This window comes from Sebastes fasciatus, chromosome 12 (genome assembly GCF_043250625.1).
Source record: "Sebastes fasciatus isolate fSebFas1 chromosome 12, fSebFas1.pri, whole genome shotgun sequence".
NCBI classification, from domain to species: Eukaryota; Metazoa; Chordata; class Actinopteri; order Perciformes; family Sebastidae; genus Sebastes; species Sebastes fasciatus.
The window spans coordinates 20437018-20459099 of NC_133806.1; the positions used below are offsets into that span (position 1 = coordinate 20437018).

A 22082-nucleotide genomic window follows, 5' to 3' on the forward strand; every position below is an offset into this window, starting at 1 on the left:
GGATGTGGATGATGCATTAATGTAACCCATCTATCAATGAAGCCCAAATTGTGTTTTGTTTTAGAACATGTAAATGTACTTGAACTGTAACGGATAAACAGCCATAAAGCATAAAGACACGAGAGGTTTAATGGTCCTCAAAGAGGTCCCGCCTCGATGGGAGCGATGACGTCACATATTTAAGGAGTCAGGGACCAGAACTTCAACGATCTGCACAGACCAGTCAGACTAGTCCGGGGGAGTCTTCTGCAGCGGACACATCCTCATCCTCATCGGACACATCCTCATCGGACAGGCGCATTGAGAAGGTACTGTATGCTACTTTCATCCTCAGAAAACCCTCAAGCTCAGGAAGAAAAAGACAATAAAAGCATCTGATGTAGATTTACTGTAGATATAACATCTGGAATAGTTCTTAGACTGGAATTTGATCCAGCTTGCTGCTCTTATGAGGACGACAAAAGGTCTTTGTCTTTGCAATTAACAGTGCAAAAAGCCTCTTGCCCAACTGTTAATTAACACTATATACTTATACTGTATAATATAGAGCATACAGGGCGTGGGAACGACTGCTTCTATTCAACTGAGTGGTTTTTATTTACTGTGGTCTATGATTTCTGTTCTCGTTTCATATGTGCACTGATGTGAGTTTCATTCAGTGGGGAAAGTGATGTGCTTTTTGCATATGCATGTTGTGCAAGACTATTCAATTAGTTTGTTTTTTAAGCCTTATTATGAAGCCTCTAAGTTGGGGAACTTTCTTCGAAATGTCATTAAGATTTGTCTTACTGTCTGTTGTGGCTCATGAGATGGTTGTATGTCAGTGATGGTGCAGTTTACCACCAGAAGGTACTATTTGCTTAATTACTGTACTTAAGTACAATTTTAAGGTACTTGTACTTTTGAGTATTTCCATTTTATGCTACTTTATACTTCTACTCCACTTTATCTGCAGAGGCAAATATTGTACTTTCTACTCCACTGCAATTTATTTTATATCTTTAGTTACTTTGCAGATTCAGATTAATAATAACAAAAGATTACAAAAAAATTAATTATGATGTATCACATTGGATAAATATAGGACTTTATTGATCCATTGGGGAAATTCCCAAGCTATACCCGGTAATGATAAATAAGCTCCACCTTTACCAGCTTCAACATTAAAGTAATGCACATTTTAATGCATCAATAATCATAAGTCAATAATATATTATATATTATTCTGAAATGGGCCTTTGTGCATAATGAGTACTTTTATTTTTGGTGCTTTTGTACTGGATTTCAGTACTTTTTACTTGTAACAGAGTATTTCTAAACTATGATATTGCTACTTTTACTTAAGTAAGAGATCTGAGTACTTCTTCCACCAACGATTGAATGAAGTCCAAATAGTAGCTACTCATGTCTACGTGAACAGCATCTTCTATTTTTGCAGAACTGATGGTACAATTTGTCATTTTTAAGAGTGGACTGAAGATCCTAACCTTTAACGAAACTGATTACATGACAACATTACATGGATTGTTGTTGACCTCTAGGCAAAATATAAAAAGGTACTAACTATTTTTTTTTTTAATTGCAGGTTTCAAGACAATGATGGAGGTAATGACCGCTACCCCTTTCTATTACATCAATGCCACAGATGCTTCTGGAAGAAATGGCTCTATGTATGACGACGACGACGATGAGTATGACTATAAGGACGAGCATGCTGAGCTGAGACAGTCCCTCAACATCATGTCCCTCATTGTTTACTGTTTGGCCTTTGTCCTTGGTGTGCTCGGGAATGGAGTGGTTATCTGGGTGACCGGGTTCAAGATGAAGAAAACCGTCAACACAGTTTGGTTCCTCAACCTGGCGGTGGCCGACTTCCTCTTCACAGCGTTCCTGCCCCTGAGTGTGACCTACACAGCTATGGATTTCCACTGGCCTTTCGGCAAGTTCATGTGCAAGCTGAACAGCACCATAAGCTTTCTGAACATGTTTGCCAGTGTCTACATTCTGGTGGTGATCAGTGTGGACAGATGTGTGTCTGTGGTGTGGCCCGTCTGGGCCCAGAACCACCGGAGTGTACGCAAGGCGTCCTGTGTGAGTCTGGGTGTTTGGGTACTGGCTCTGATTCTCAGCACTCCATACTTCATCTTCAGGGACACTGGGCCGTCATACAACAATGACGACATCATCAACTGCTTCAACAACTTTGCATTTTCTGACGATTACGAAACACCGTCTGTGAATCAGCTGCGACAGTTTCGCCATCAGGCCATGACCATCACCCGCTTCCTCCTGGGATTTGTTGTCCCCTTCACTGTCATTGTCTCTTGTTATGCTGTGATAATCCATCGTCTCAGAAGAAACCGCACCCTGGCCAGCCAGTCAAGTCGCCCCTTTAAGATCATTGCCGCTGTAATCACCACTTTTTTCCTGTGCTGGGCTCCGTATCACATCATGGCTTTGATTGAGTTGGTAAATCACATGGCTAATCATGCAAGTGAAACATTAGACCATGTCACCACTATCGGAGTCCCTATAGCAACCAGCCTGGCCTTTCTCAACAGTTGCCTGAACCCACTGCTGTATGTGTTCATGGGACAAGATTTCAAGGATAAAGTCCGCAAATCCATCCTGAATGTTTTGGAGACTGCCTTCCAGGAAGAGATTTCTCGCTCTTATACCTACACAAACTCAATGGTCACCAGTCGGAGCAAAGAAAAGTCTGTCTCTGATGCCGAGGTGTAAGGTTGATATAAACAAATACTGTAACTGTACATAGAAAATGTAACTGTATATAACAAATAACTTAGCTTTTTTTTTTTTTTCATTCAAGGAGCCTCAAGGCAATCTTTATACATTATCTAAAATAGAAACATTTCACCTGTTACTGTTTGATTGATAGGAGTTTTATGATTGGCAACTTCACTGACAGTATTTATAATTTGGTAGAGCAGACAGATAATAATATTATACAATAACTTCTAGATCCATTTGTGATGCATTCGTGGGATAAAGTTTTTTGAAATTATGGAAAGGCTTATTTATGTAGAGCTTTTCAAGGGGAAAAAAGAAAGAAAACAGAAAAAGAAAAGCATGCACGCATAAATACACACATGTAGACAGATTTTGCCAAATTGAATAACCTGTAGAGCAAAAGGCCACATTTATCTCTTGAGCAACAATGGTGCCTCTTCACCACACAGTTCTGTCGTTGGCTGCACTTTGACTCACGGCAGTACCTTCAGTCTGTACCATACTAGTGGATGATGTAATGTGCCATCTTTTTTGACAAGAGAAACCAGTCATAATTTGAAAATAGTACATCAGTTTATGGTTTAATTTGTGCAACACAAACAAAAAAATGTTTTTCGTCTGTCACATACACTCCAGATGTTGATTACTACAGTATGTACCTTCCTGTATGTGATGGCAAAGGACACAAGCAGCAAAACACGCCCCAGTTGTTTATAGGCCATGATTGTAGACTATATTAAAGAGGACCTATTATGCTTATTTTCAGGTTCATACCTGTATTTTGGGTTTCTACTAGAATATGTTTACATGCTTTAATGTGCAAAAAACGCTTTATTTTTCTCATACCGGCTCTGGCACAGCACCTCTTTTCACCCTCTGTCTGAAACGCTCTGTTTGAGCTCCTGCCCCCCCCTCCCAAAGAGCCCAGTCTGCTCTGATTGGTCAGCTGGCCCACTCTGTTGTGATTGGTCAACTGAACCAAACTCTTTGGACTCCGCTGCAGCTCCGCTCTGACTCGCTTCGTTTGAGGGCGTGCCAAACTAGCCGCTAGGCAGGTATTACGCAAATGTGTCCCTTGGTGACATCACTACGTTACGGAAGAAAAGGCAGGACTTCAATCAAGGAAAGGAAAAAAAGCACCAAAGTATAATAGGTCCTCTTAAATAATTAATAAGGCTGGCACATCACCTAAATAACAGTAAGTTGACAAAGAACGCAATGCCTTTCTTGCCATAGAATATCGTAGGTTGTAAACTAACGTATTGAAGAGTGATACTAAATAAAGTACAGTGTGAAATAGTGTTGCTGAACCACTGCATAAACAGGCTTATAGCAAGTCCATTTCCCAACTTGCCCCTCACTTCCAACTCAACCCAACCACTGATCCCATTATGTGTGTACATGACAAAATTGGGCACATGAAGGTGACCACAAAGACCATCTTTGGGTACATACAAGGTGAAAGGGAAGTGGGCAGCTACACTACCTAGTTACATTAAGATTTTGTGTAAATCACCCTGTAATGTCTATTTCTTATGTCGCCTGCCATGTGGCAACACCAGAGAAACTGATTCAACTGATTTTTGACTGCTACATGTCTACTGCATGCTTTGATAAACATATGTTTTTACCATTGTTATTCAGCACTAGGACATGCTAATGTAAGCCTAATAAATACCTTTATAGTGACTATGGCTATTGTGTTTAAAGTAGCAGCTGCATTGTATACTTGGCTTGGTTTGATCATTTGATCATTGTTATTAATTTTTTGGCGGAGGATATGTCTGATATGTGAGTACATGCATATGGTGCCGTAATCCGAGAATTTTAATGAATCATTTTCCACATTTATCTACAGATTATTTTCATTATCGATTAATCTGCCAGTTTTGTTCTCGACTTTCTCTCAATAAAGCACATGTTCTATAAAGAAAATAGAGAAAATTGTCCTTCCTACTTTCCCAGAGTCCAAGGTGACATCTATAAGTGTCTTGTTTTTTTCCGACCAACAGCAACAAAAAAACTAAAATATTCAGTGTACTATCAAAAAAGATAAAGAAAAAACACCAAATATTCATATTTTAGAAGCTAGAACCAGTGAAAATTTGGCAGATTACCAATTGAATAAGTGAATGGTGAAAAAGGGAATGGCACGTTTATTCAGTGTATTGTATGACTTTGTAAATATGGCATATTATGATAAACCTCTCTATAAAATGTCTAATGTAAACAATGTAAATGATCATTTAACTTGTTTTTTTTTTAATCTTTTTCAGCCCAAGTGGCCATAAATGATGATAATGATTATAACTGTTATTGTGCTTCTTGTTACTATTATTTCTATTATTAAAATATTATTTGGAGCGTGTTTCCACTCATGATGTATATCTTATAATCACCATACACAACTCACCTGAACACATAACTAACAAGATAGCCAATCACAGGATGCACTTTTTATTGTCAATCTTTATCATCATTATTATAGACTTGGCCAGTAGAGGGAGCTGTTTTACACGTCAGGTGCTTCTCAGATCATGAACAGCAAACTTCAGAGGGGAAAAAACCCTGATTGACACATTAATTGATTTTGCGGTCTTTAATATTAATTTAACAGTGCAAACAGATTTGCAGCACTGTTTACAACATTAAAGGCATTCCAGTCATGTAGTCAGGAAGCAGGTAACTCATCAGTCGTTTGTGTTTATGTATAAATATTTTGAATTTAGTGCCAAAGTCAGTAATTATCTGTAGCTTTTACATCACGTCCTATTATTAATCAGATTAAAGCTGAACAAATATATTTAAAATGTAATGTGGGCTACAGCCTAATACACAGTCAGATTCCACCACTTTATCATTAAGGAAATGTAAGTCTGGTAAAAGATGAATTCATGGACAACACTGAATAAAACTTTATTGTATTATTGACACTTTTCCCTGCTTTGACTTTTTCTTTAAAAGAGAAATGTGCACAGTCTGCACACACATGTACTAATATCTCTACGTCCACTGGATTTAAATGGAGGCTCTGCCTTTTATTTACCTGTTGCCACGGTGAATCGTAGTATCAGAGCTCCAGTGATGGTGGCTTTTTATGTTCAGGTTACTCAGAGTTGATTGAACTGATCACCTGGAACCGAAAACTCTGAGTTTCCCTCCTCAGGATTAGTCAGAATTCAGGTTGAGGCTCAGAGTTTGTTAAACCTGCTTTCTGAAACAGAGCCCAGAATTAATCACAATTGAAGTGGACTCTTCCGGTGTCTCATTGTGCCTGACTGCACATCCATAGTGTTAATCACCTGGTAATCAGCAAGGCCCTCATACAGTTCTACTGTGGAATATTCTACCGGTAAAATGGTTTCTTAAAATCTAACGTGTATGCTCTTTATCCATCGGGCTGCAAAACAAAATTAAGTTAAACATAATACAAAGACATTATACTGTACGATGCAAGTTTTACGGCATATTATTATTATTGTTAACATTATCATTATCAGCAGTAGTAAAGTGCTGTCAGTACTGTTTGTGGAAACATTTTGTGGTTCCTCAAACTTGAGCAAGCACTTGCATTGCAGTGGCGTGATGGGTGTCTTTCAAAATGTTTGAAGAAACAAACAGGATGGACCTAGACTTGTGCAACTGCGCTGATACTAACACTGACTCAAATAATGTCAGAAAAATGTATCCTCTCAGATCGGTTTTGCTTGCAGGGGTGAAACCACAGAAGCAGCATATCCAGCTATTTAACTGCTATTTTCTAAAACAATTATTGACTGATGCTGCTTTCTTGTATAAGGTGGTGCAGGGTGGAAAGAGGGGGTATTAGAATATGTATATTGTATGTATTGATTCACTTGACATCAACAACACTGACAAATGCTACTAAGGCTACTTTATACATGTGCATTATGTAGCTCATACTGGGTTTTTTTAGGAATTTTTAGTTTAAATTGCAATGCATCAATAAGTGTATACAAAAGATGTAATAGACTTCAAGAGGAAAAAAAAGATGTTTGGGGGTGTGTGTGCTGCCTGTAGCTCCGCCTCGACGTGGGCGGGACTGGCGTCTTTACTACCCAAGATTATTACAGATTCATCCTCAACCAGCTGGGGAGCTTTGAGAAAGGTATGCTACCTTTTTTATTTTTAGAATTTAACTTTATGTGAGATTAATCTATCCAGGTTGTTAAAAGAAAAAATGACAATAAAAATTCTTATTTGGTGTATAGAGACGTCTGGATTTAAGTAATAAAGTAATTAATTAGAATTAAAGTGAGCTAATCCACTTTAATCAGAGAGATTGGTGCTTTTGTGGGTCAAAGATGATCTCTAAAAAGAAAAAACTTCAAATTCAAACAAGTCAAATTTAAAAGCTTTGGTCATCAAAATGATTTTTTTTTTTTTTTTTTTTTTTTTTTTATGCGTCTGTCAATCTTAATTTTTCCACGGCAACGCCCTGTTATGTTTGGTAAAATAATATAGACACAAAAAGTCTATAGATAAGACAGAAAATTGACAGTAAACAAGGTTCGGGGACAGAGAACTGTTATTATTATTATTAAAGGTCTTACAGTTGCAGAGGAGAAGTGTTTTGATTTTAAGTTGACATCGGCAGCATTTACAGCAGAGGCAGTTTCTCCTAAATTCCTACAAGCAGCAGCATGTCAATATCAGACGTCCCCTATAGCTCAGAGGGAAGCTGCTGCAACCAAAGCTTCAGTTGCAGTTTATCAATAACGGGTTTCTACATCAAATTTACATGTAAATTTCTCATCAAACCAGTTGACAAGATATATTAATTCTGTTACCTGGCCAATCTCATATTATGTTCTTTGTCTTTGGATCTGGAGAATTGCATGAATTTTTGCTTTAGAGGTGGAAATGACTTTCATCACTTTGCTGAATCGAATAATTGTGTTCATTTTAAGATTAATAAATGCAAATTGCAGTGCATTATATAAAGAGACAGGATCAGCAACACAGTATTAAACCGTATCGTCTGCGTAAAGATGAATATTACACTCTGATGAGAGACAACTAAGATTTGTTGTCACTGATTCAATCAAAAGTAACTGAAAATTAAATTAATTTAAGATTGATAAGTGCAAATTGCAGTGCATCAAATAGAGACCGGATCAGCAACACAGTATAAAACTCTATTGTCTGCTTAAAGGTGGATTTTACATTAAGATGCGAGAAAACCAAGTTTTGATGTCACGGATTCATTCATAAGCATACTGAAAATTGTTATTTTAAGATTGATAAGTGCAAATTGCAGTGCATCAAATAGAGACCGGATCAGCAACACCGTATAAAAACGTATCGTCTGCGTAAAGATGAATTTTACACCCCGATGCGAGACATTTCATTTACATAAATGGTGAACAGAACAGGGTCCAAAATGGATCCCTGTGGCACACCCTTGGTAAAGACAGGAATTCCAATGCGGATGTGCCTACTTTGACAGACTATTATAATAGTAATAATAATAATAATAATAATAATAATAATTAAATTAAATAAAAATCTGTGATTGCATGTGTGTGCTATGAGACATTTTTTTTCAAATGCTTTGTTTGTGTACAAGGATGTATGAATAATGTAGTAACCATTGGGACTGTCCACAGAGAAATATCTGAATATCTTTGTGAACAGCGTCATTAGGGACTGTTATTGATATCTGTGTAAGGGGGTTAAAAAGGAAAAAAAAGTTCACATTGTTTCTTCATGTTGCCATTGCAGGTCTCAAGACAATGGAGAACATCACTACTCTTTCCTATCACCTCAATACAACGGATGTATCTGGAAATAATGGCTCTACGAATATTGACGAGTATGCAGAGCTGAAAAAGTCTCTCAACACCATGTCTATCATTTTTTACTGTCTGGCCTTTGTCCTTGGTGTGCTCGGGAATGGATTGGTTATCTGGGTGGCCGGGTTCAAGATGAAGAAAACCGTTAACACAGTTTGGTTCCTCAACCTGGCTGTGGCCGACTTCCTCTTCACAGCGTTCCTGCCCCTGACTGTGACCTCCATAGCTATGAATTTCCACTGGCCTTTCGGCAGGTTTATGTGCATACTTCGTTCCATTATAACCTTTCTGAACATCTTTGCCAGTGTCTACATTCTGGTTGTGATCAGTGTGGACAGATGTGTGTCTGTGGTGTGGCCCGTCTGGGCCCAGAACCACCGGAGTGTACGCAAGGCATCCTGTGTGAGTCTGGGTGTTTGGGTACTGGCTCTGATTCTCAGCACTCCATACTTCATCTTCAGGGACACTGAGCCGTCACATTTAGATAAGGACGTCATCATTTGCTTCAACAACTTAACTTTTTCTGATGATTATAAAACACCGTCTCAGCTGCGACAGTTTGATCATCCAGCATTGACCATCACTCACTTCCTCCTGGGATTTCTTGTCCCCTTCACTGTCATTGTCTCCTGTTATGCTGTGATAATCCATCGTCTCAGACGACACGACGCCCTGTCCAGCCTGTCAAGTCGCACCTTTAAGATCATCGCCGCTGTAATCACTACTTTTTTCCTGTGCTGGGCTCCCTTTCACATCATGGCTTTAATTCAGATGGTGAATTTTATACTTCCATATCGTAGTGAAACATTAACCTATGTCACCATTATCGGGATCCCTGTAACCACCGGCCTGGCCTGTATCAACAGTGTTCTGAACTCTATGCTGTATGTGTTCATAGGACAAGATTTCAAGGATAAAATCCGTAAATCCATCCCAACTGTGTTTGAGACTGCCTTCCAGGATGAGGTTTCTGGGTCTCACACCGACACAAAGTTAGTGGACTCAGCTAATACTGAAGTATAAGGCTGACCATGACACAAAGAAACAAATACTGACACTGTACATCGCTAAATGTATATATGAAATTATTTTTTTGCTTTTGTTGTATAATAATAATAACTTGCCTTTATATAGGGCCTTTCAAGAAACCCAAGGATACTTTACATGAATATAGGGAGACAAAAAAAAGCAACTAAACACAAGAAGAGAAAAAGCAAAACCAGCCAGATAGCTGCAGTGACCCTCGAGAACCATTACCTAAGATTAAAGCATTCCAACCTGACTTAGTTCAATTAATATGAGTTTTACTCTATGGTTGTCTAACTGATCATATCTACACCTACAGTATTTACAATCTGATGGAATGAACTGATGTTAATATCGTACAATGAGTAATGATGCCTTTTGTGAGCTAAACCTTTGTTGTAGTGAAATGTTTTTAATCATACAGAGCAAATAGCTACAAGAGATCTACGCCGTTTGTTTGTCGGCTGCTCGTTGAATCACAGCAGTGCCTTCAGTCTGTACCATAATAGATTGTAAAATGACATTTCCTAGAAAAAAGGAACCCAGCTGTTGTTTCCAAATAAGTATTACATGAGTTTATGGTTAAATGTGTGCAACACAAGCAGCAGAAAAAAATAAAGTCTGGTCGACAAAGGGAGCTTTGTGTTTTTTTCCATCTGTCACTTACACAACAGCAAAGAAAACACGCACACAATACAAGTCCCAGTTGTTTATATCTGCACCATTTTTGGATGTAGATTTTGTATTTTAATTTAGCTCCTTTGGCCTGTAAGGTGATTTTCACCGCACAAATTCCCCTGAATTGTATATTTCTTAATGAGCACCCAGATGCCACCAATCTACGTTGTTGCCTTCCATGTACCGACACCATAGGAAGTGATTCACCTGAATTTGGACTGCTAGTTTGATAAACATTTCTGTTTTCTTTATTGTAAGGACAGGCTATAGTCTATTCAATAAATATGACGTAACTGTCAGACAACACAGAACAACAGAAATGGCCCACTTATTCTTATGGAAGACTGTCTATGAAAGCTTTATTCTTATTCAGTATTTGATTTGATTATTTGAATCATAAATGATGGTTAATTTATCTTGCTATTATTTTACATTATTAAAATATTATTTAGACTTTCCACCCGTGATGTATAATCACAATATAATTTAACAAAAGATTGTGCCTAGAATCTCTTTCTCTAGTATCATACAGTGATACAGATATACTCTTGATAGTCTATTTCTTATTATAGACTTCATTCATTATATTAATTGACCAGCAGAGGGAAATGTTTTACATATTTTAGTGTAGGCCAGGTCAAAAGGGGGTTCTCTCCTCAACGCCTGCAGAATCTGGTGCTTCTCAGACCAAGCACAGCAAACTCTAGAGGGAAATAAAGACTGCTGCACATTGATTGATTTTATTTAATAATGCAAACTGATTTGTTGCACTGTCTGCGATATTAAAGGTAGAAAATTAATTAGTTTGCTCCAGTCTTTTTTTCCCTTCGAGTGTATTCTAGTAAACAAAGTGGGTACCTCATTAGTCCGTTATGATTTTCTTTGAATATTTTGAGAATGCTTTTTTTGCCAAAGTCAGTTATTACCAGTATCCTTTTACACCCTGAATTGATATTGTTCTGATAATCTCCATTAGGAAACATTTATATTAAAATGTGTTCATTTTATTAGTGAAATAGTTTGGACAGTTTGGGGGAAAAAACTCATGAGAACATTTAGATCCTCCTGTATAATTTCACAATGTTATTTTTCTGTGTGAAAGATATTGTTTACATCATTTGTCACTTTTAAATTAAAAAGAGGCGACATTAGAACTGTGAGTGAATTGTGGGAACACTTCAGCCAAGGCCATACTGTTTTATATTTATTTATTTGATTGATAATAAAGTACTGCCAGTAGTGTTTGGGATAAAGTTTTGTGGTCGTTCAAACTGACACGCAGTTTTGAAACTATCAGTTGCACGTCAGTGTTTCTCAATTTCAGAAGACATCTGATTAAGAAAGAGGAACATATGATTGCCCCACCATTTGTTCCACCTAAAAACTGATTAGAGATCTTTAGGCCCATGTCTATTGTGTTAAACAAATTAATTATATAAATAAACAATAATTATTCTTAATATTAATCATTGGAAAAAGTGGACTTGCAGAACAACTGGAATTTGTCACGGGGATTTTTGAGAATTCATGATTTTTGTCATGAATTACTGCGTGCTACATATGGTCCCGCCTCGATGACGCTGATATCATATCAGGAGTCTAATCTGTTGCATGAGGCTTTACTGGTGCTGCAGACACATCCTCAAACGACTGATGATCATTGAGAAACGTAACTGTTATCCTTATAACAACAATATGTCATCCTTTGAATTTAATTAAAGTAAACTATATATATATATATATATATATATATATATGTGTGTGTGTGTGTGTGTGTTTCTCGTTGAGGAAGGATAAAGTGGTTTAATGTGAGTAGACTGATAATTCATCAACTTTGGCTCCCGTTTTATATGTGCAAAAAAAAAGAGGATGTTTTTTAAATTGGCACAAGAGACTTGCATGAAAAGTTCAGAAACATTATTCATTTATTTTTCATGATGTCATTGCAGGTCTCAAGACAACAATGGAGAGAAATACTACTGCACCTTTCTATCACATCAATACAACAAATGTATCTCATGCAAATGGCTCTTTGTATGACGACAACGAGTATGCAGAGCTGAGAAAGTCTCTCAAGATCATGCCCCTCATTGTTTACTGTCTGGCCTTTGTCCTTGTAGTGCTCGGGAATGGAGTGGTTATCTGGGTGACCGGGTTCAAGATGAAGAAAACCGTTAACACAGTTTGGTTCCTCAACCTGGCTGTGACCGACTTCCTCTTCACAGCGTTCCTGCCCCTGCTTGTGACCTACACAGCTTTGAATTTCCACTGGCCTTTTGGCAGCTTTATGTGCAAACTTGAAAACACTTTAACCGTCCTGAACATCTTTGCCAGTGTCAACATTCTGATGGTGATCAGTGTGGACAGATGTGTGTCTGTGGTATGGCCCGTCTGGGCCTAGAACCACCGAAGTGTACGCAAGGCGTCCTGTGTGAGTCTGGGTGTTTGGGTACAGGCCCTGATTCTCAGCACTCCATACTTCATGTTCAGGGACACTGGGCCGTCATCAAACAATGACAAAATCATCAGATGCCTCACCAACTATGCTCTTTCTGATAATGAAACATCGTCTGTGATACAGCTTCGTGATGAGACCATGACCATCACCTTCTTCCTCCTGGGATTTGTTGTCCCCTTCACTGTCATTGTCTCCTGCTATGCTGTGATAATCCATCGTATCAGAAGAAACCGCACCCTGGCCAGCCAGTCAAGTCGCCCCTTTAAGATCATCGCTGCAGTTATCACCACTTTTTTCCTGTGCTGGGCTTCCTTTCACATCATAGAATTTATTGAGATATTGAATTTCGGGCCTACTTTTGATCGTAAAACAGTACACCTTGTCACCGATATTGGTGGTCCTATAGTAACCAGCCTAGCCTTTCTCAACAGTGGCTTGAACCCACTGCTGTATGTGTTCATGGGACAAGATTTCAAAGACAGAGTTCATAAATCCGTCCTGAATGTTTTGGAGAATGCCTTCCAGGATGAGGTTTCTCGCTCTCACACCAACAAAAAGTCTACGGTCATCAGCAGAAGTAAAGATGAGTTAGTTAATGACACTGTGGTATGAAGTTATCCATGATATGAATAAACAAATACTGCAACTGCAAATTATTTCCTCAACTGGAATTGTAAAGAACAGATCTGTTTTAGTGTGATAAATCCTACATGGTTACTATGAGCTACTTATGTTCCTAAGGTTTTCTGTTATTACTTAACGCTTAGACAACACACAGTAAAACCACAGGAAAGGAATGGCCTCCTTGTTCTTTGTATGACTGTGGTTATGAATATTGTGATCTGTATGAATAAAAGATACTAGGAGATATTGGGTTTGGGGTCCTCCCCTAAGAAAATTTTAAGTTTTTTTTACTTAAAACTAAACATTTTACATCATTTTGGACCATTATTATTACTAGTTAAATGATTATTTTATTATTTATCACAGCCTTAAGTCTCAACATTTAATTCTTCTGGAAATGTTTGCCCTGTAAAATCATATTCTATAAATCAGAAGAGCAGATTCAGAAAACTTTTAAATAATGTTTCCTAATTATATCTGTTCACAAATAAAAACGAACGGTTCACTAATTATTTTACAAAAAAAGGACGTGAACATTGTATTGATAAATTACAGCAGCTTTGTTCTAGCCTTGTTCTGGCTACAGTACCCTCCCTGACCCGGAAAATAGGGCTCCTGGAAGCTATGGTGTGATTGGATCACTGTAATTTACCATGCATATAATGTTTTTTCTGTAAAATATATTAAACATTGAATGACATTAGATCTAAAATATTATTTAGTGCAGAGATTTCCAAAGTGGCAGATAAAAAAAAATAAAATACTTGCCTGCCACAGTGGCAGGTAGTGAAAAAAGTTAATTTCAGACCCTGAACCTGTCGATCAAAGCTTTATTTTAATGTATTTTGTTGTTGTTTTATTGAAACTTGTTTTTACTCTTCAATGAATCTGTAAATAAATGATTCGGTCTGTATCATAATAGATTGTAAAATGACATTTCCTGGAAAAAAAAGGAACCCAGCAGTTGTTTCCAAATAGGTATTACATGAATTTATGGTTAAATTTGTGCAACACAAGCAGCAGAAAAAAAATAAAGTCTGGTCGACAAAGGGAGCTTTGTGTTTTTTTCCATCTGTCACTTACACAACAGCAAAGAAAACACGCACACAATACAAGTCCCAGTTGTTTATATCTGCACCATTTTTGGATGTAGATTTTGTATTTTAATGTTGCTCCTTTGGCCTGTAAGGTGATTTTCACTGCACAAATAAATTCCCCTGAATTGTATATTTCTTAATGAGCACCCAGATGTCATCAATCTACATTGTTGCCTTCCATGTACCGACACCATAGGAAGTGATTCACCTGAATTTGGACGGCTAGTTTGATAAATATTTCTGTTTTCTTTATTGTAAGGATAGGCTATAGTCTAATCAACAAATATGACGTAACCGTCAGACAACACAGAACAACAGAACAATGGAATGGCCCATTTATTCCATATGTAAGACTGTCTATGAAAGCTTTATTCTAATATATATTTAATTTGATTATATGAATCATAAATGATTGTTAATTTTTTTTGCTATTATTTTACATTATTAAAATGTTATGTGGACTCTCCACCGTGATGTATAATCACAATATAATTAAACAAAAGACTGAGCCTGGAATCTCTTTCTCTAGTATCATACAGTGATACAGATATACTCTTGATAGTCTATTTCTCATTATAGACTTCCTTCATTATATCAATTGACCAGCAGAGGGAACTGTTTTAGATATTTTAGTGTAGGCCAGGTCAAAAGGGGGTTCTCTCCTCAACGCCTGCAGAATCTGGTGCTTCTCAGACCAAGCACAGCAAACTCTAGAGGTAAATAAAGACTGGGTTTGTTGCACTTTCTGTGATATTAAAGGTTGAAAATCAATTAATTTGCTCCAGTCTTTTTTTCCCTTCGAGTGTATTCTAGTCAACAAAGTGGGTACCTCATTAGTACGTTATGATTTTCTTTGAATGTTTTGAGAATGCTTTTTGTGCCAAAGTCAGTTATTACCAGTATCTTTTTCCACCCTGCATAGATATTGTTCTGATAATCTCCATTAGGTAACATTTATGTTAAAATGTGTTCATTTTATTAGTGAAATAGTTTGGACAGTTTGGGGAAAAAACTCATGAGAACATTTATATCCTCCTGTATAATTTCACAATGTTATTTTCTGTGTGAAAGATATTGTTTACATCATCTATCACTGTTAAATTAAAAAGAGGCGACATTAGATCTGTGGGTGAATTGTGGGAACATTTCAGGCAAGGCCATACTGTTGTATATTTATTTATTTGATTGATAATAAAGTACTGCCAGTAGTGTTTGGGATAAAGTTTTGTGCTCGTTCAAACTGACACGCAGTTTCGAAGCTATCAGTTGCACGTCAGTGTTTCTAAATTTCAGAAGAAATCTGATTAAGAAAGAGGAACATATGATTGCCCCACCATTTGTTCCACCTAAAAACTGATTAGAGATCTTTAGGCCCATGTGTGTTGTGTTAAAAAAATAAATTATATAAATAAACAATAATTATTCTTAATAGTAATCTATGAAAGAAAGTGGACTTGCAGTACAACTGGAATTTGTTATAGGAATTTTTGAGATTCCATGATTTTTTTCATGAATTACTGCGTGCTACATATGGTCCCGCCTCGATGACGCTGACGTCATATCAGGAGTCTTATTAGTAGCATGAGGCTTTACTGGTGCTGCAGACATATCCTCAAACGACTGATGATCATTGAGAAAGGTAACTGTTATCCTTATAACAACAATATGTCATCCTTTGAATTTAACTAATGTAAACTATATATATATATACATATATATATATATGTATATATATATATATATTTGTGTTTCTCGTTTAGGAAGGATAAAGTGGTTTAATGTGAGTAGGCTGATAATTCATCAACTTTGGCTCCTGTTTTATATGTACAAAAAAAAAGAGCACTTTTTTTAATTAAGCAGAAGAGACTGTCATTAAAAGTTCAGAAACATTTCTCATTTATTTTTCATGATGTCATTGCAGGTCTCAAGACAACAATGGAGAAAATTACTACTGCACCTTTCTATCACATCAATACAACAGATGTATCTGATGCAAATGGCTCTTTGTATGACTACGACGAGTATGCAGTGCAGCAGAACATCTATCTGTCTGTCCACATCATATCCCTCGTTGTTTACTGTCTGGCCTTTGTCCTTGGTGTGCTCGGGAATGGAGTGGTTATCTGGGTGACCGGGTTCAAGATGAAGAAAACTGTTAACACAGTTTGGTTCCTCAACCTGGCTGTGGCCGACTTCCTCTTCACAGCATTTCTGGCCCTGCTTGTGACCAACACAGCTTTGAATTCCCACTGGCCTTTTGGCAAGTTCATGTGCAAACTTCATATCACTTTAACCTTCCTGAACATGTTTGCCAGTGTCTACATTCTGATGGTGATCAGTGTGGACAGATGTGTGTCTGTGGTGTGGCCCGTCTGGGCCCAGAACCACCGGAGTGTACGCAAGGCGTCCTGTGTGAGTCTGGGTGTTTGGGTACTGGCTCTGATTCTCAGCACTCCATACTTCATCTTCAGTGACACTGAGCCGTCATCTAACAATGACGACATCGTCAGCTGCTTCATCAACTTTGCTCTTTCTGATAATGAAACAATGTCTGTGATACAGCTTCGTGATGAGGCCATGACCATCACTCGCTTCCTCCTGGGATTTGTTGTCCCCTTCACTGTCATTGTCTCCTGTTATGCTGTGATAATCCATTGTATCAGAAGAAACCGCACCCTGGCCAGCAAGTCAAGTCGCCCCTTTAAGATTATCGCCGCAGTTATCACCACTTTTTTTCTGTGTTGGGCTCCCTTTCACATCATGGCTTTAATTGGGATGGTCAATTTCAGGCTTACTTATGATAGTAAAACATTACACCTTGTCACTGTTTTTGGGTATCCTATAGCAGAGAGCCTGCCCCATCTCAACAGTGCCTTGAACCCACTGCTGTATGTGTTCATGGGACAAGATTTCAAAGACAGAGTTCATAAATCCATCCTGAAGGTTTTGGAGAATGCCTTCCAGGAAGAGGTTTCTCACTCTCACACCAACAAAACGTCTACGGTCATCAGCAGAAGCAAAGATAAGTTAGTTGGTGACACTGTGGTATGAAGTTATCCATGATATGAAGAAACAAATACTGTAACTGTAAATGTAAAGAACAGATCTACCTACATGGTTACTATGAGTTAATTATGTTCCTGAGGTTTTTCTGTTTTTTCTTAATGCTTAGACAACATACAGTTAAACCACAGGAAAGGAATGGCCTGCTTATTCTTTGTATGACTGTGGTTATGAATATTGTCATATGTATGAACCTGTCTATCAGAGCTTGATTCTAATGTATTTCATTTTAGTTTTATTTGAAACTTGTTTTTACTCTTCAATGAATCTGTAAATGATAATAATGCAATCCTTTTTTTCCATTATTAAAATATTATTTGGACCACCCATAAGACATACTGCTACATGATTGCACATCATTTCTCTTGTGATACATATATATAATAATATAATGTATGTGTCACGCACACAACTCATCTTATAAGACCTCATGATAATTTACTCAAACTATCTAGCTGCAAATCACAGAATTATGATTTGATCAACAGTTATTGATGGTCTTTTCTATTTATCATTATAGACTGTTTTCATAATGTTAATTGACCAGCAGAGGGAACTGTTTTACATCTTAAAGTATATTTCAAGTCAACGTGGCTGACGCAGGTCATTTAATAGTGCCTGTTTGCATTAAAGAACAGTGTGTAGGGTTTATGGGGATGTGTTCGCAGAAATGGAATATAATATTCATAACTATTATTATATCTAGGGTGCAGGTCCTCTTCACAGAGTCCGACATGTTGCTCTGACATGTTTCTCCAGTAGCCCAGAACAGACAAAACAAACACTGGCTCTAGCGAGGGCCTATCTGGTTTTTACGTTACCTGAAGGCCACCGTAGTTCAGTTTATGCCTTGGACCTTCCTTCTTTTGTGATATTGATATTTTTGTTTAATGTACGGAAAAAAATAATTCATTCATCCTCCATCCATTCATCCATTCCCTTCACTCAATAAAGGGCTCTTGGATCCTTGTGTTTAATGTATACATCAGCTAGAAGCTCTAAGGTCCAGTCAACCTTATACTCAGATTATGAAGTCTGTTTTTCAAATAGTGTATGAAAAGTATTTTTAAACTAATGAGTCCTCTCCAACACCCTAAAGATAACAGTTGCACTTCATGTGCTTCTCTGAATTTCAGAGGAAATCTGATTAAGAGTGTGAAACAGGATGCTGACAGAAAGTGAAGGAACTGGCCTTCTACCTCCAAGAGGTCAAGGCCCAGTTACGTGTTGGTTAATCTTATGTGACAAAGAGATTTTCCAAACAGATGAGTTAAAGCATACTGATTCAATTTATTCCGAACAATCAATGTTGCATAAGTAAAATAAAAGAGTTTACAGATATCTGGATCCAATCAACTTGAACCCACTGCTGTATGTGTTCATGGGACAAGATTTCAAAGACAGAGTTCATAAATCCATCCTGAATGTTTTGGAGAATGCCTTCCAGGATGAGGTTTCTCACTCTCACACCAACAAAACGTCTACGGTCATCAGCAGCAGCAAGGATGAGTCAGTTAGTAACACTGTGGTATGAAGTTATCCATGATATGAATAAACAAATACTGCAACTGTAAATGATTTCTACACCTGGAATTGTAAAGAACAGATCTGTTTTAGTGTGATAAATACCTACATGGTTACTATGAGCTAATTATGATCCTGAGGTTTTCTGTTATTTCTTAACGCTTAGACAACACACAGTTAAACCACAGGAAAGGAATGGCCTCCTTGTTCTTTGTATGACTGTGGTTATGAATATTGTGATATGTATGAATAAAAGATACTAGGAGATATTGGGTTTGGGGTCCTCCCCTAAGAACATTTGAAGGTTTTTGACTTAAAACTAAGCATTTTACATCATTTTGGACCATTATTATTACTGGTTAAATGATTATTTTATTATTTATCACAGCCTTAAGTCTGAACATTTAATTCTTCTGGAAGTGTTTGCCCTGTAAAAATCATATTCTATAAATCAGAAGAGCAGATTCAGAAAACTTTTAAATAATGTTTCACTAATTATATCTGTTCACAAATAAAATAAAAAAAGTTATGACGAACAGTTCACTAATTATTTTACAAAAAGGACGTGAACATTGCATTGATAAATTACAGCACCTTTGTTCTAGCCTTGTTCTGGCTACAGTACCCTCCCTGACCCGAAAAATAGGGCTCCCTGGAAGCTATGGTGTGACTGGATCACTGTAATTTACCATGCATATGTTTTTTTCTGTAAAATATATTAAACATTGAATGACATTAGATCTAAAATATTATTTAGCGCCGAGATTTCAAAAGTGGCAGATAAAAAAAATAAATAAATACTTGCCTGCCACAGTGGCAGGTAGTGAAAAAAAGTAGATTTCAGACCCTGAACCTGTCGATCAAAGCTTTATTCTAATGTATTTTGTTTTAGTTTTATTGAAACTTATTTTTACTCTTCAATGAATCTGTAAATGAATGATTCGGTTTGTAGATAATAAATTGCAAAATGATATTTCCTGGGGAAAAAAAGGAACCCAGCAGTTGTTTCCAAATAGGTATTATATGAGTTTATGGTTAAATTTGTGTAACACAAGCAGCAGAAAAAAAATTAAAGTCTGGTCGACGAAGGGAGCTTTGTGTTTTTTTCCATCTGTCACTTACACAACAGCAAAGAAAACACGCACACAATACAAGTCCCAGTTGTTTATATCTGCACCATTTTTGGATGTAGATTTTGTATTTTAATTTTGCTCCTTTGGCCTGTATGGTGATTTTCACTGCACAAATTCCCCTGAAATGTATATGTCTTAATGAGCACAGATGCCATCAATCTACGTTATTGCCTTCCATAATAACTTGCCTTTATGTAGGGCCTTTCAAGAAACCCAAGGATACTTTATATGAAGGTAGGGAGACAAAAAAAAGCAACTAAACACAAGAAGAGAAAAAGCAAAACCAGCCAGATAGCTGCAGTGACCCTCAAGAACAAGGACCCTCCATGCGAGCTGTAAACATTACCTAAGATTAAAGCATTCCAACCTGACTTAGTTAAATTGATACGAGTTTTACTCTACGGTTGTCTAACTGATCATATCTACACCTACAGTATTTACAATTTGATGGAATGAACTGATGTTAATATCGTACAATGAGTAATGATGCCTTTTGTGAGCTAAACCTTTGTTGTAGTGAAATGTTTTTAATCATACAGCAAATGGCTACAAGAGATCTACGCCGTTTGTTTGTCGGCTGCTCGTTGAATCACAGCAGTGCCTTCAGTCTGTACCATAATAGATTGTAAAATGACATTTCCTAGAAAAAAGGAACCCAGCAGTTGTTTCCAAAGAAGTATTACATGAGTTCATGGTTAAATTTGTGCAACACAAGCAGCAGAAAAAAAGAAAGTCTGGTCCACAAAGGGAACTTTGTGTTTTCGCTTAGACATACAGTAAAACCACAGGAAAGGAATGGCATGCTTATTCTTTGTATGACTGTGTGGCCCGGGCCCAACAGCCAATGGCAAGGCCGCAACTTAAAGTACCAGTTAGATTTACAATTAATGTTTTTGCTTAGAGCCGACAACGCCACCTAGGAAATATTTGGAGCCTAGGAATCTGATAAATTCAGGTTCTTTTACATCAGGGGAGCAGAGTTAAAAACACAGGCAGAAGTTTAAATCAATTTAAAACCAGATTTATTGCAATTAAAATAGCATGGGTCTAAAAATGAATGATTAATCTAAAAGGAATAAAATGTTACTAGCAACAAGGTTAAAAACCCTATAAAAAGTCAAGTCCAATGAAGTCCAATCCGGCTCTTTAATCCAGTTCAGTCCAATCTAGTCCAATCCAGCGATCCTCCTCGTGTCCGCGTCTTAGCTCCTCCCGTACTCCAACAGCCGTCTGCCCGTCTCGGCCGTCTCTCCAGCACCGTCCGAAACTGTGAAACAACAAGAGACCAGGACCAGTAGTGTGTTCTCCACTACTTTGCTATCACAACTCCAGATAAAAGCTATCCTGGTCTGTTTTCAGTGTGTCCGCCACGTAAATGTACCAAAAAGGTTACTTACGTTTTTTGAGTGAATCTGCGTTGGCGGACACGGTCTGCTGCATGTAGTCTCACAGGACTCTCAGGTCGCTGGGCTGGTAGGTAGTAGCAGGAGGGCTTTTCTGCTGCACTGCTGTCTCTGGACTGTCTCTGACTGAAGATCTCCTTCTCTGCTGTAAGCCGTTCTCTCCTTTTGTATCCTCTCCACCTGTGCTGCATCCTGCTAATTGCAGGCTCTCCGCCACACCTGCCGCTCCTCTCCTAATCAGTCTTTGATTGGGGGTGTGTCTGTCCATGGGTCTCATTCCAGTTCATGACTTCTTAAAAACACTTCAATTTACATACTAAAAGCAATCAAAACAACCAACATGCAGGGATAAAACACACAATACAATAAAAACCATAAAACATGCAAAATAGAATAAAATCAACCATAAAACATAAATCATGCACAAGTCATTTTTGACCCTGTCACAACTGTGGTTATGAATATTGTGATATGTATGAATCTGTCCAGGGTCTGAAATTAGCACCTGC

At 37.6% G+C, this 22082-nt stretch overlaps 3 protein-coding genes, 1 long non-coding RNA gene and 1 pseudogene across 4 annotated transcripts; 4 read left to right on the top strand and 1 right to left on the bottom strand.

Moving 5' to 3' along the window:
* Nucleotides 1-174: 174 nt before the first annotated feature.
* Nucleotides 175-5114, top strand: LOC141779291 (chemerin-like receptor 1). Its single transcript, XM_074654046.1, has 2 exons — nucleotides 175-308; nucleotides 1586-5114. The coding sequence occupies exon 2, from the start codon at nucleotides 1597-1599 to the stop codon at nucleotides 2740-2742; it is 1146 nt and encodes a 381-aa protein (XP_074510147.1). The 5' UTR covers nucleotides 175-308; nucleotides 1586-1596; the 3' UTR covers nucleotides 2743-5114.
* Nucleotides 5115-6487: 1373 nt separating this feature from the next.
* On the top strand, nucleotides 6488-9986 carry LOC141779296 (chemerin-like receptor 1). Its single transcript, XM_074654052.1, has 2 exons — nucleotides 6488-6880; nucleotides 8497-9986. Exon 2 carries the CDS (start codon nucleotides 8508-8510, stop codon nucleotides 9588-9590), a length of 1083 nt encoding a protein of 360 aa, XP_074510153.1. The 5' UTR covers nucleotides 6488-6880; nucleotides 8497-8507; the 3' UTR covers nucleotides 9591-9986.
* A 1712-nt stretch (nucleotides 9987-11698) lies between these two features.
* On the top strand, nucleotides 11699-13341 carry LOC141779288 (chemerin-like receptor 1; annotated as a pseudogene).
* A 2885-nt stretch (nucleotides 13342-16226) lies between these two features.
* LOC141779292 (formyl peptide receptor 2-like) lies at nucleotides 16227-17834 on the top strand. Its single transcript, XM_074654047.1, has one exon. The coding sequence runs from the start codon at nucleotides 16386-16388 to the stop codon at nucleotides 17499-17501; it is 1116 nt and encodes a 371-aa protein (XP_074510148.1). The 5' UTR covers nucleotides 16227-16385; the 3' UTR covers nucleotides 17502-17834.
* Nucleotides 17835-21175: 3341 nt separating this feature from the next.
* LOC141779313 (uncharacterized) lies at nucleotides 21176-21952 on the bottom strand. Its single transcript, XR_012596256.1, has 2 exons — nucleotides 21568-21952; nucleotides 21176-21437 (listed from the first exon to the last, which is right to left on the bottom strand). It is a non-coding gene; the product is annotated as an uncharacterized LOC141779313 (long non-coding RNA).
* Nucleotides 21953-22082: the final 130 nt, after the last annotated feature.

Bases quoted from the DNA above. Each gene is read 5' to 3' on its own strand.
- LOC141779292 (XM_074654047.1), top strand. From the start codon at position 16,386: ATGGAGAAAATTACTACTGCACCTTTCTATCACATCAATACAACAGAT.
- LOC141779291 (XM_074654046.1), top strand. From the start codon at position 1,597: ATGATGGAGGTAATGACCGCTACCCCTTTCTATTACATCAATGCCACA.
- LOC141779296 (XM_074654052.1), top strand. From the start codon at position 8,508: ATGGAGAACATCACTACTCTTTCCTATCACCTCAATACAACGGATGTA.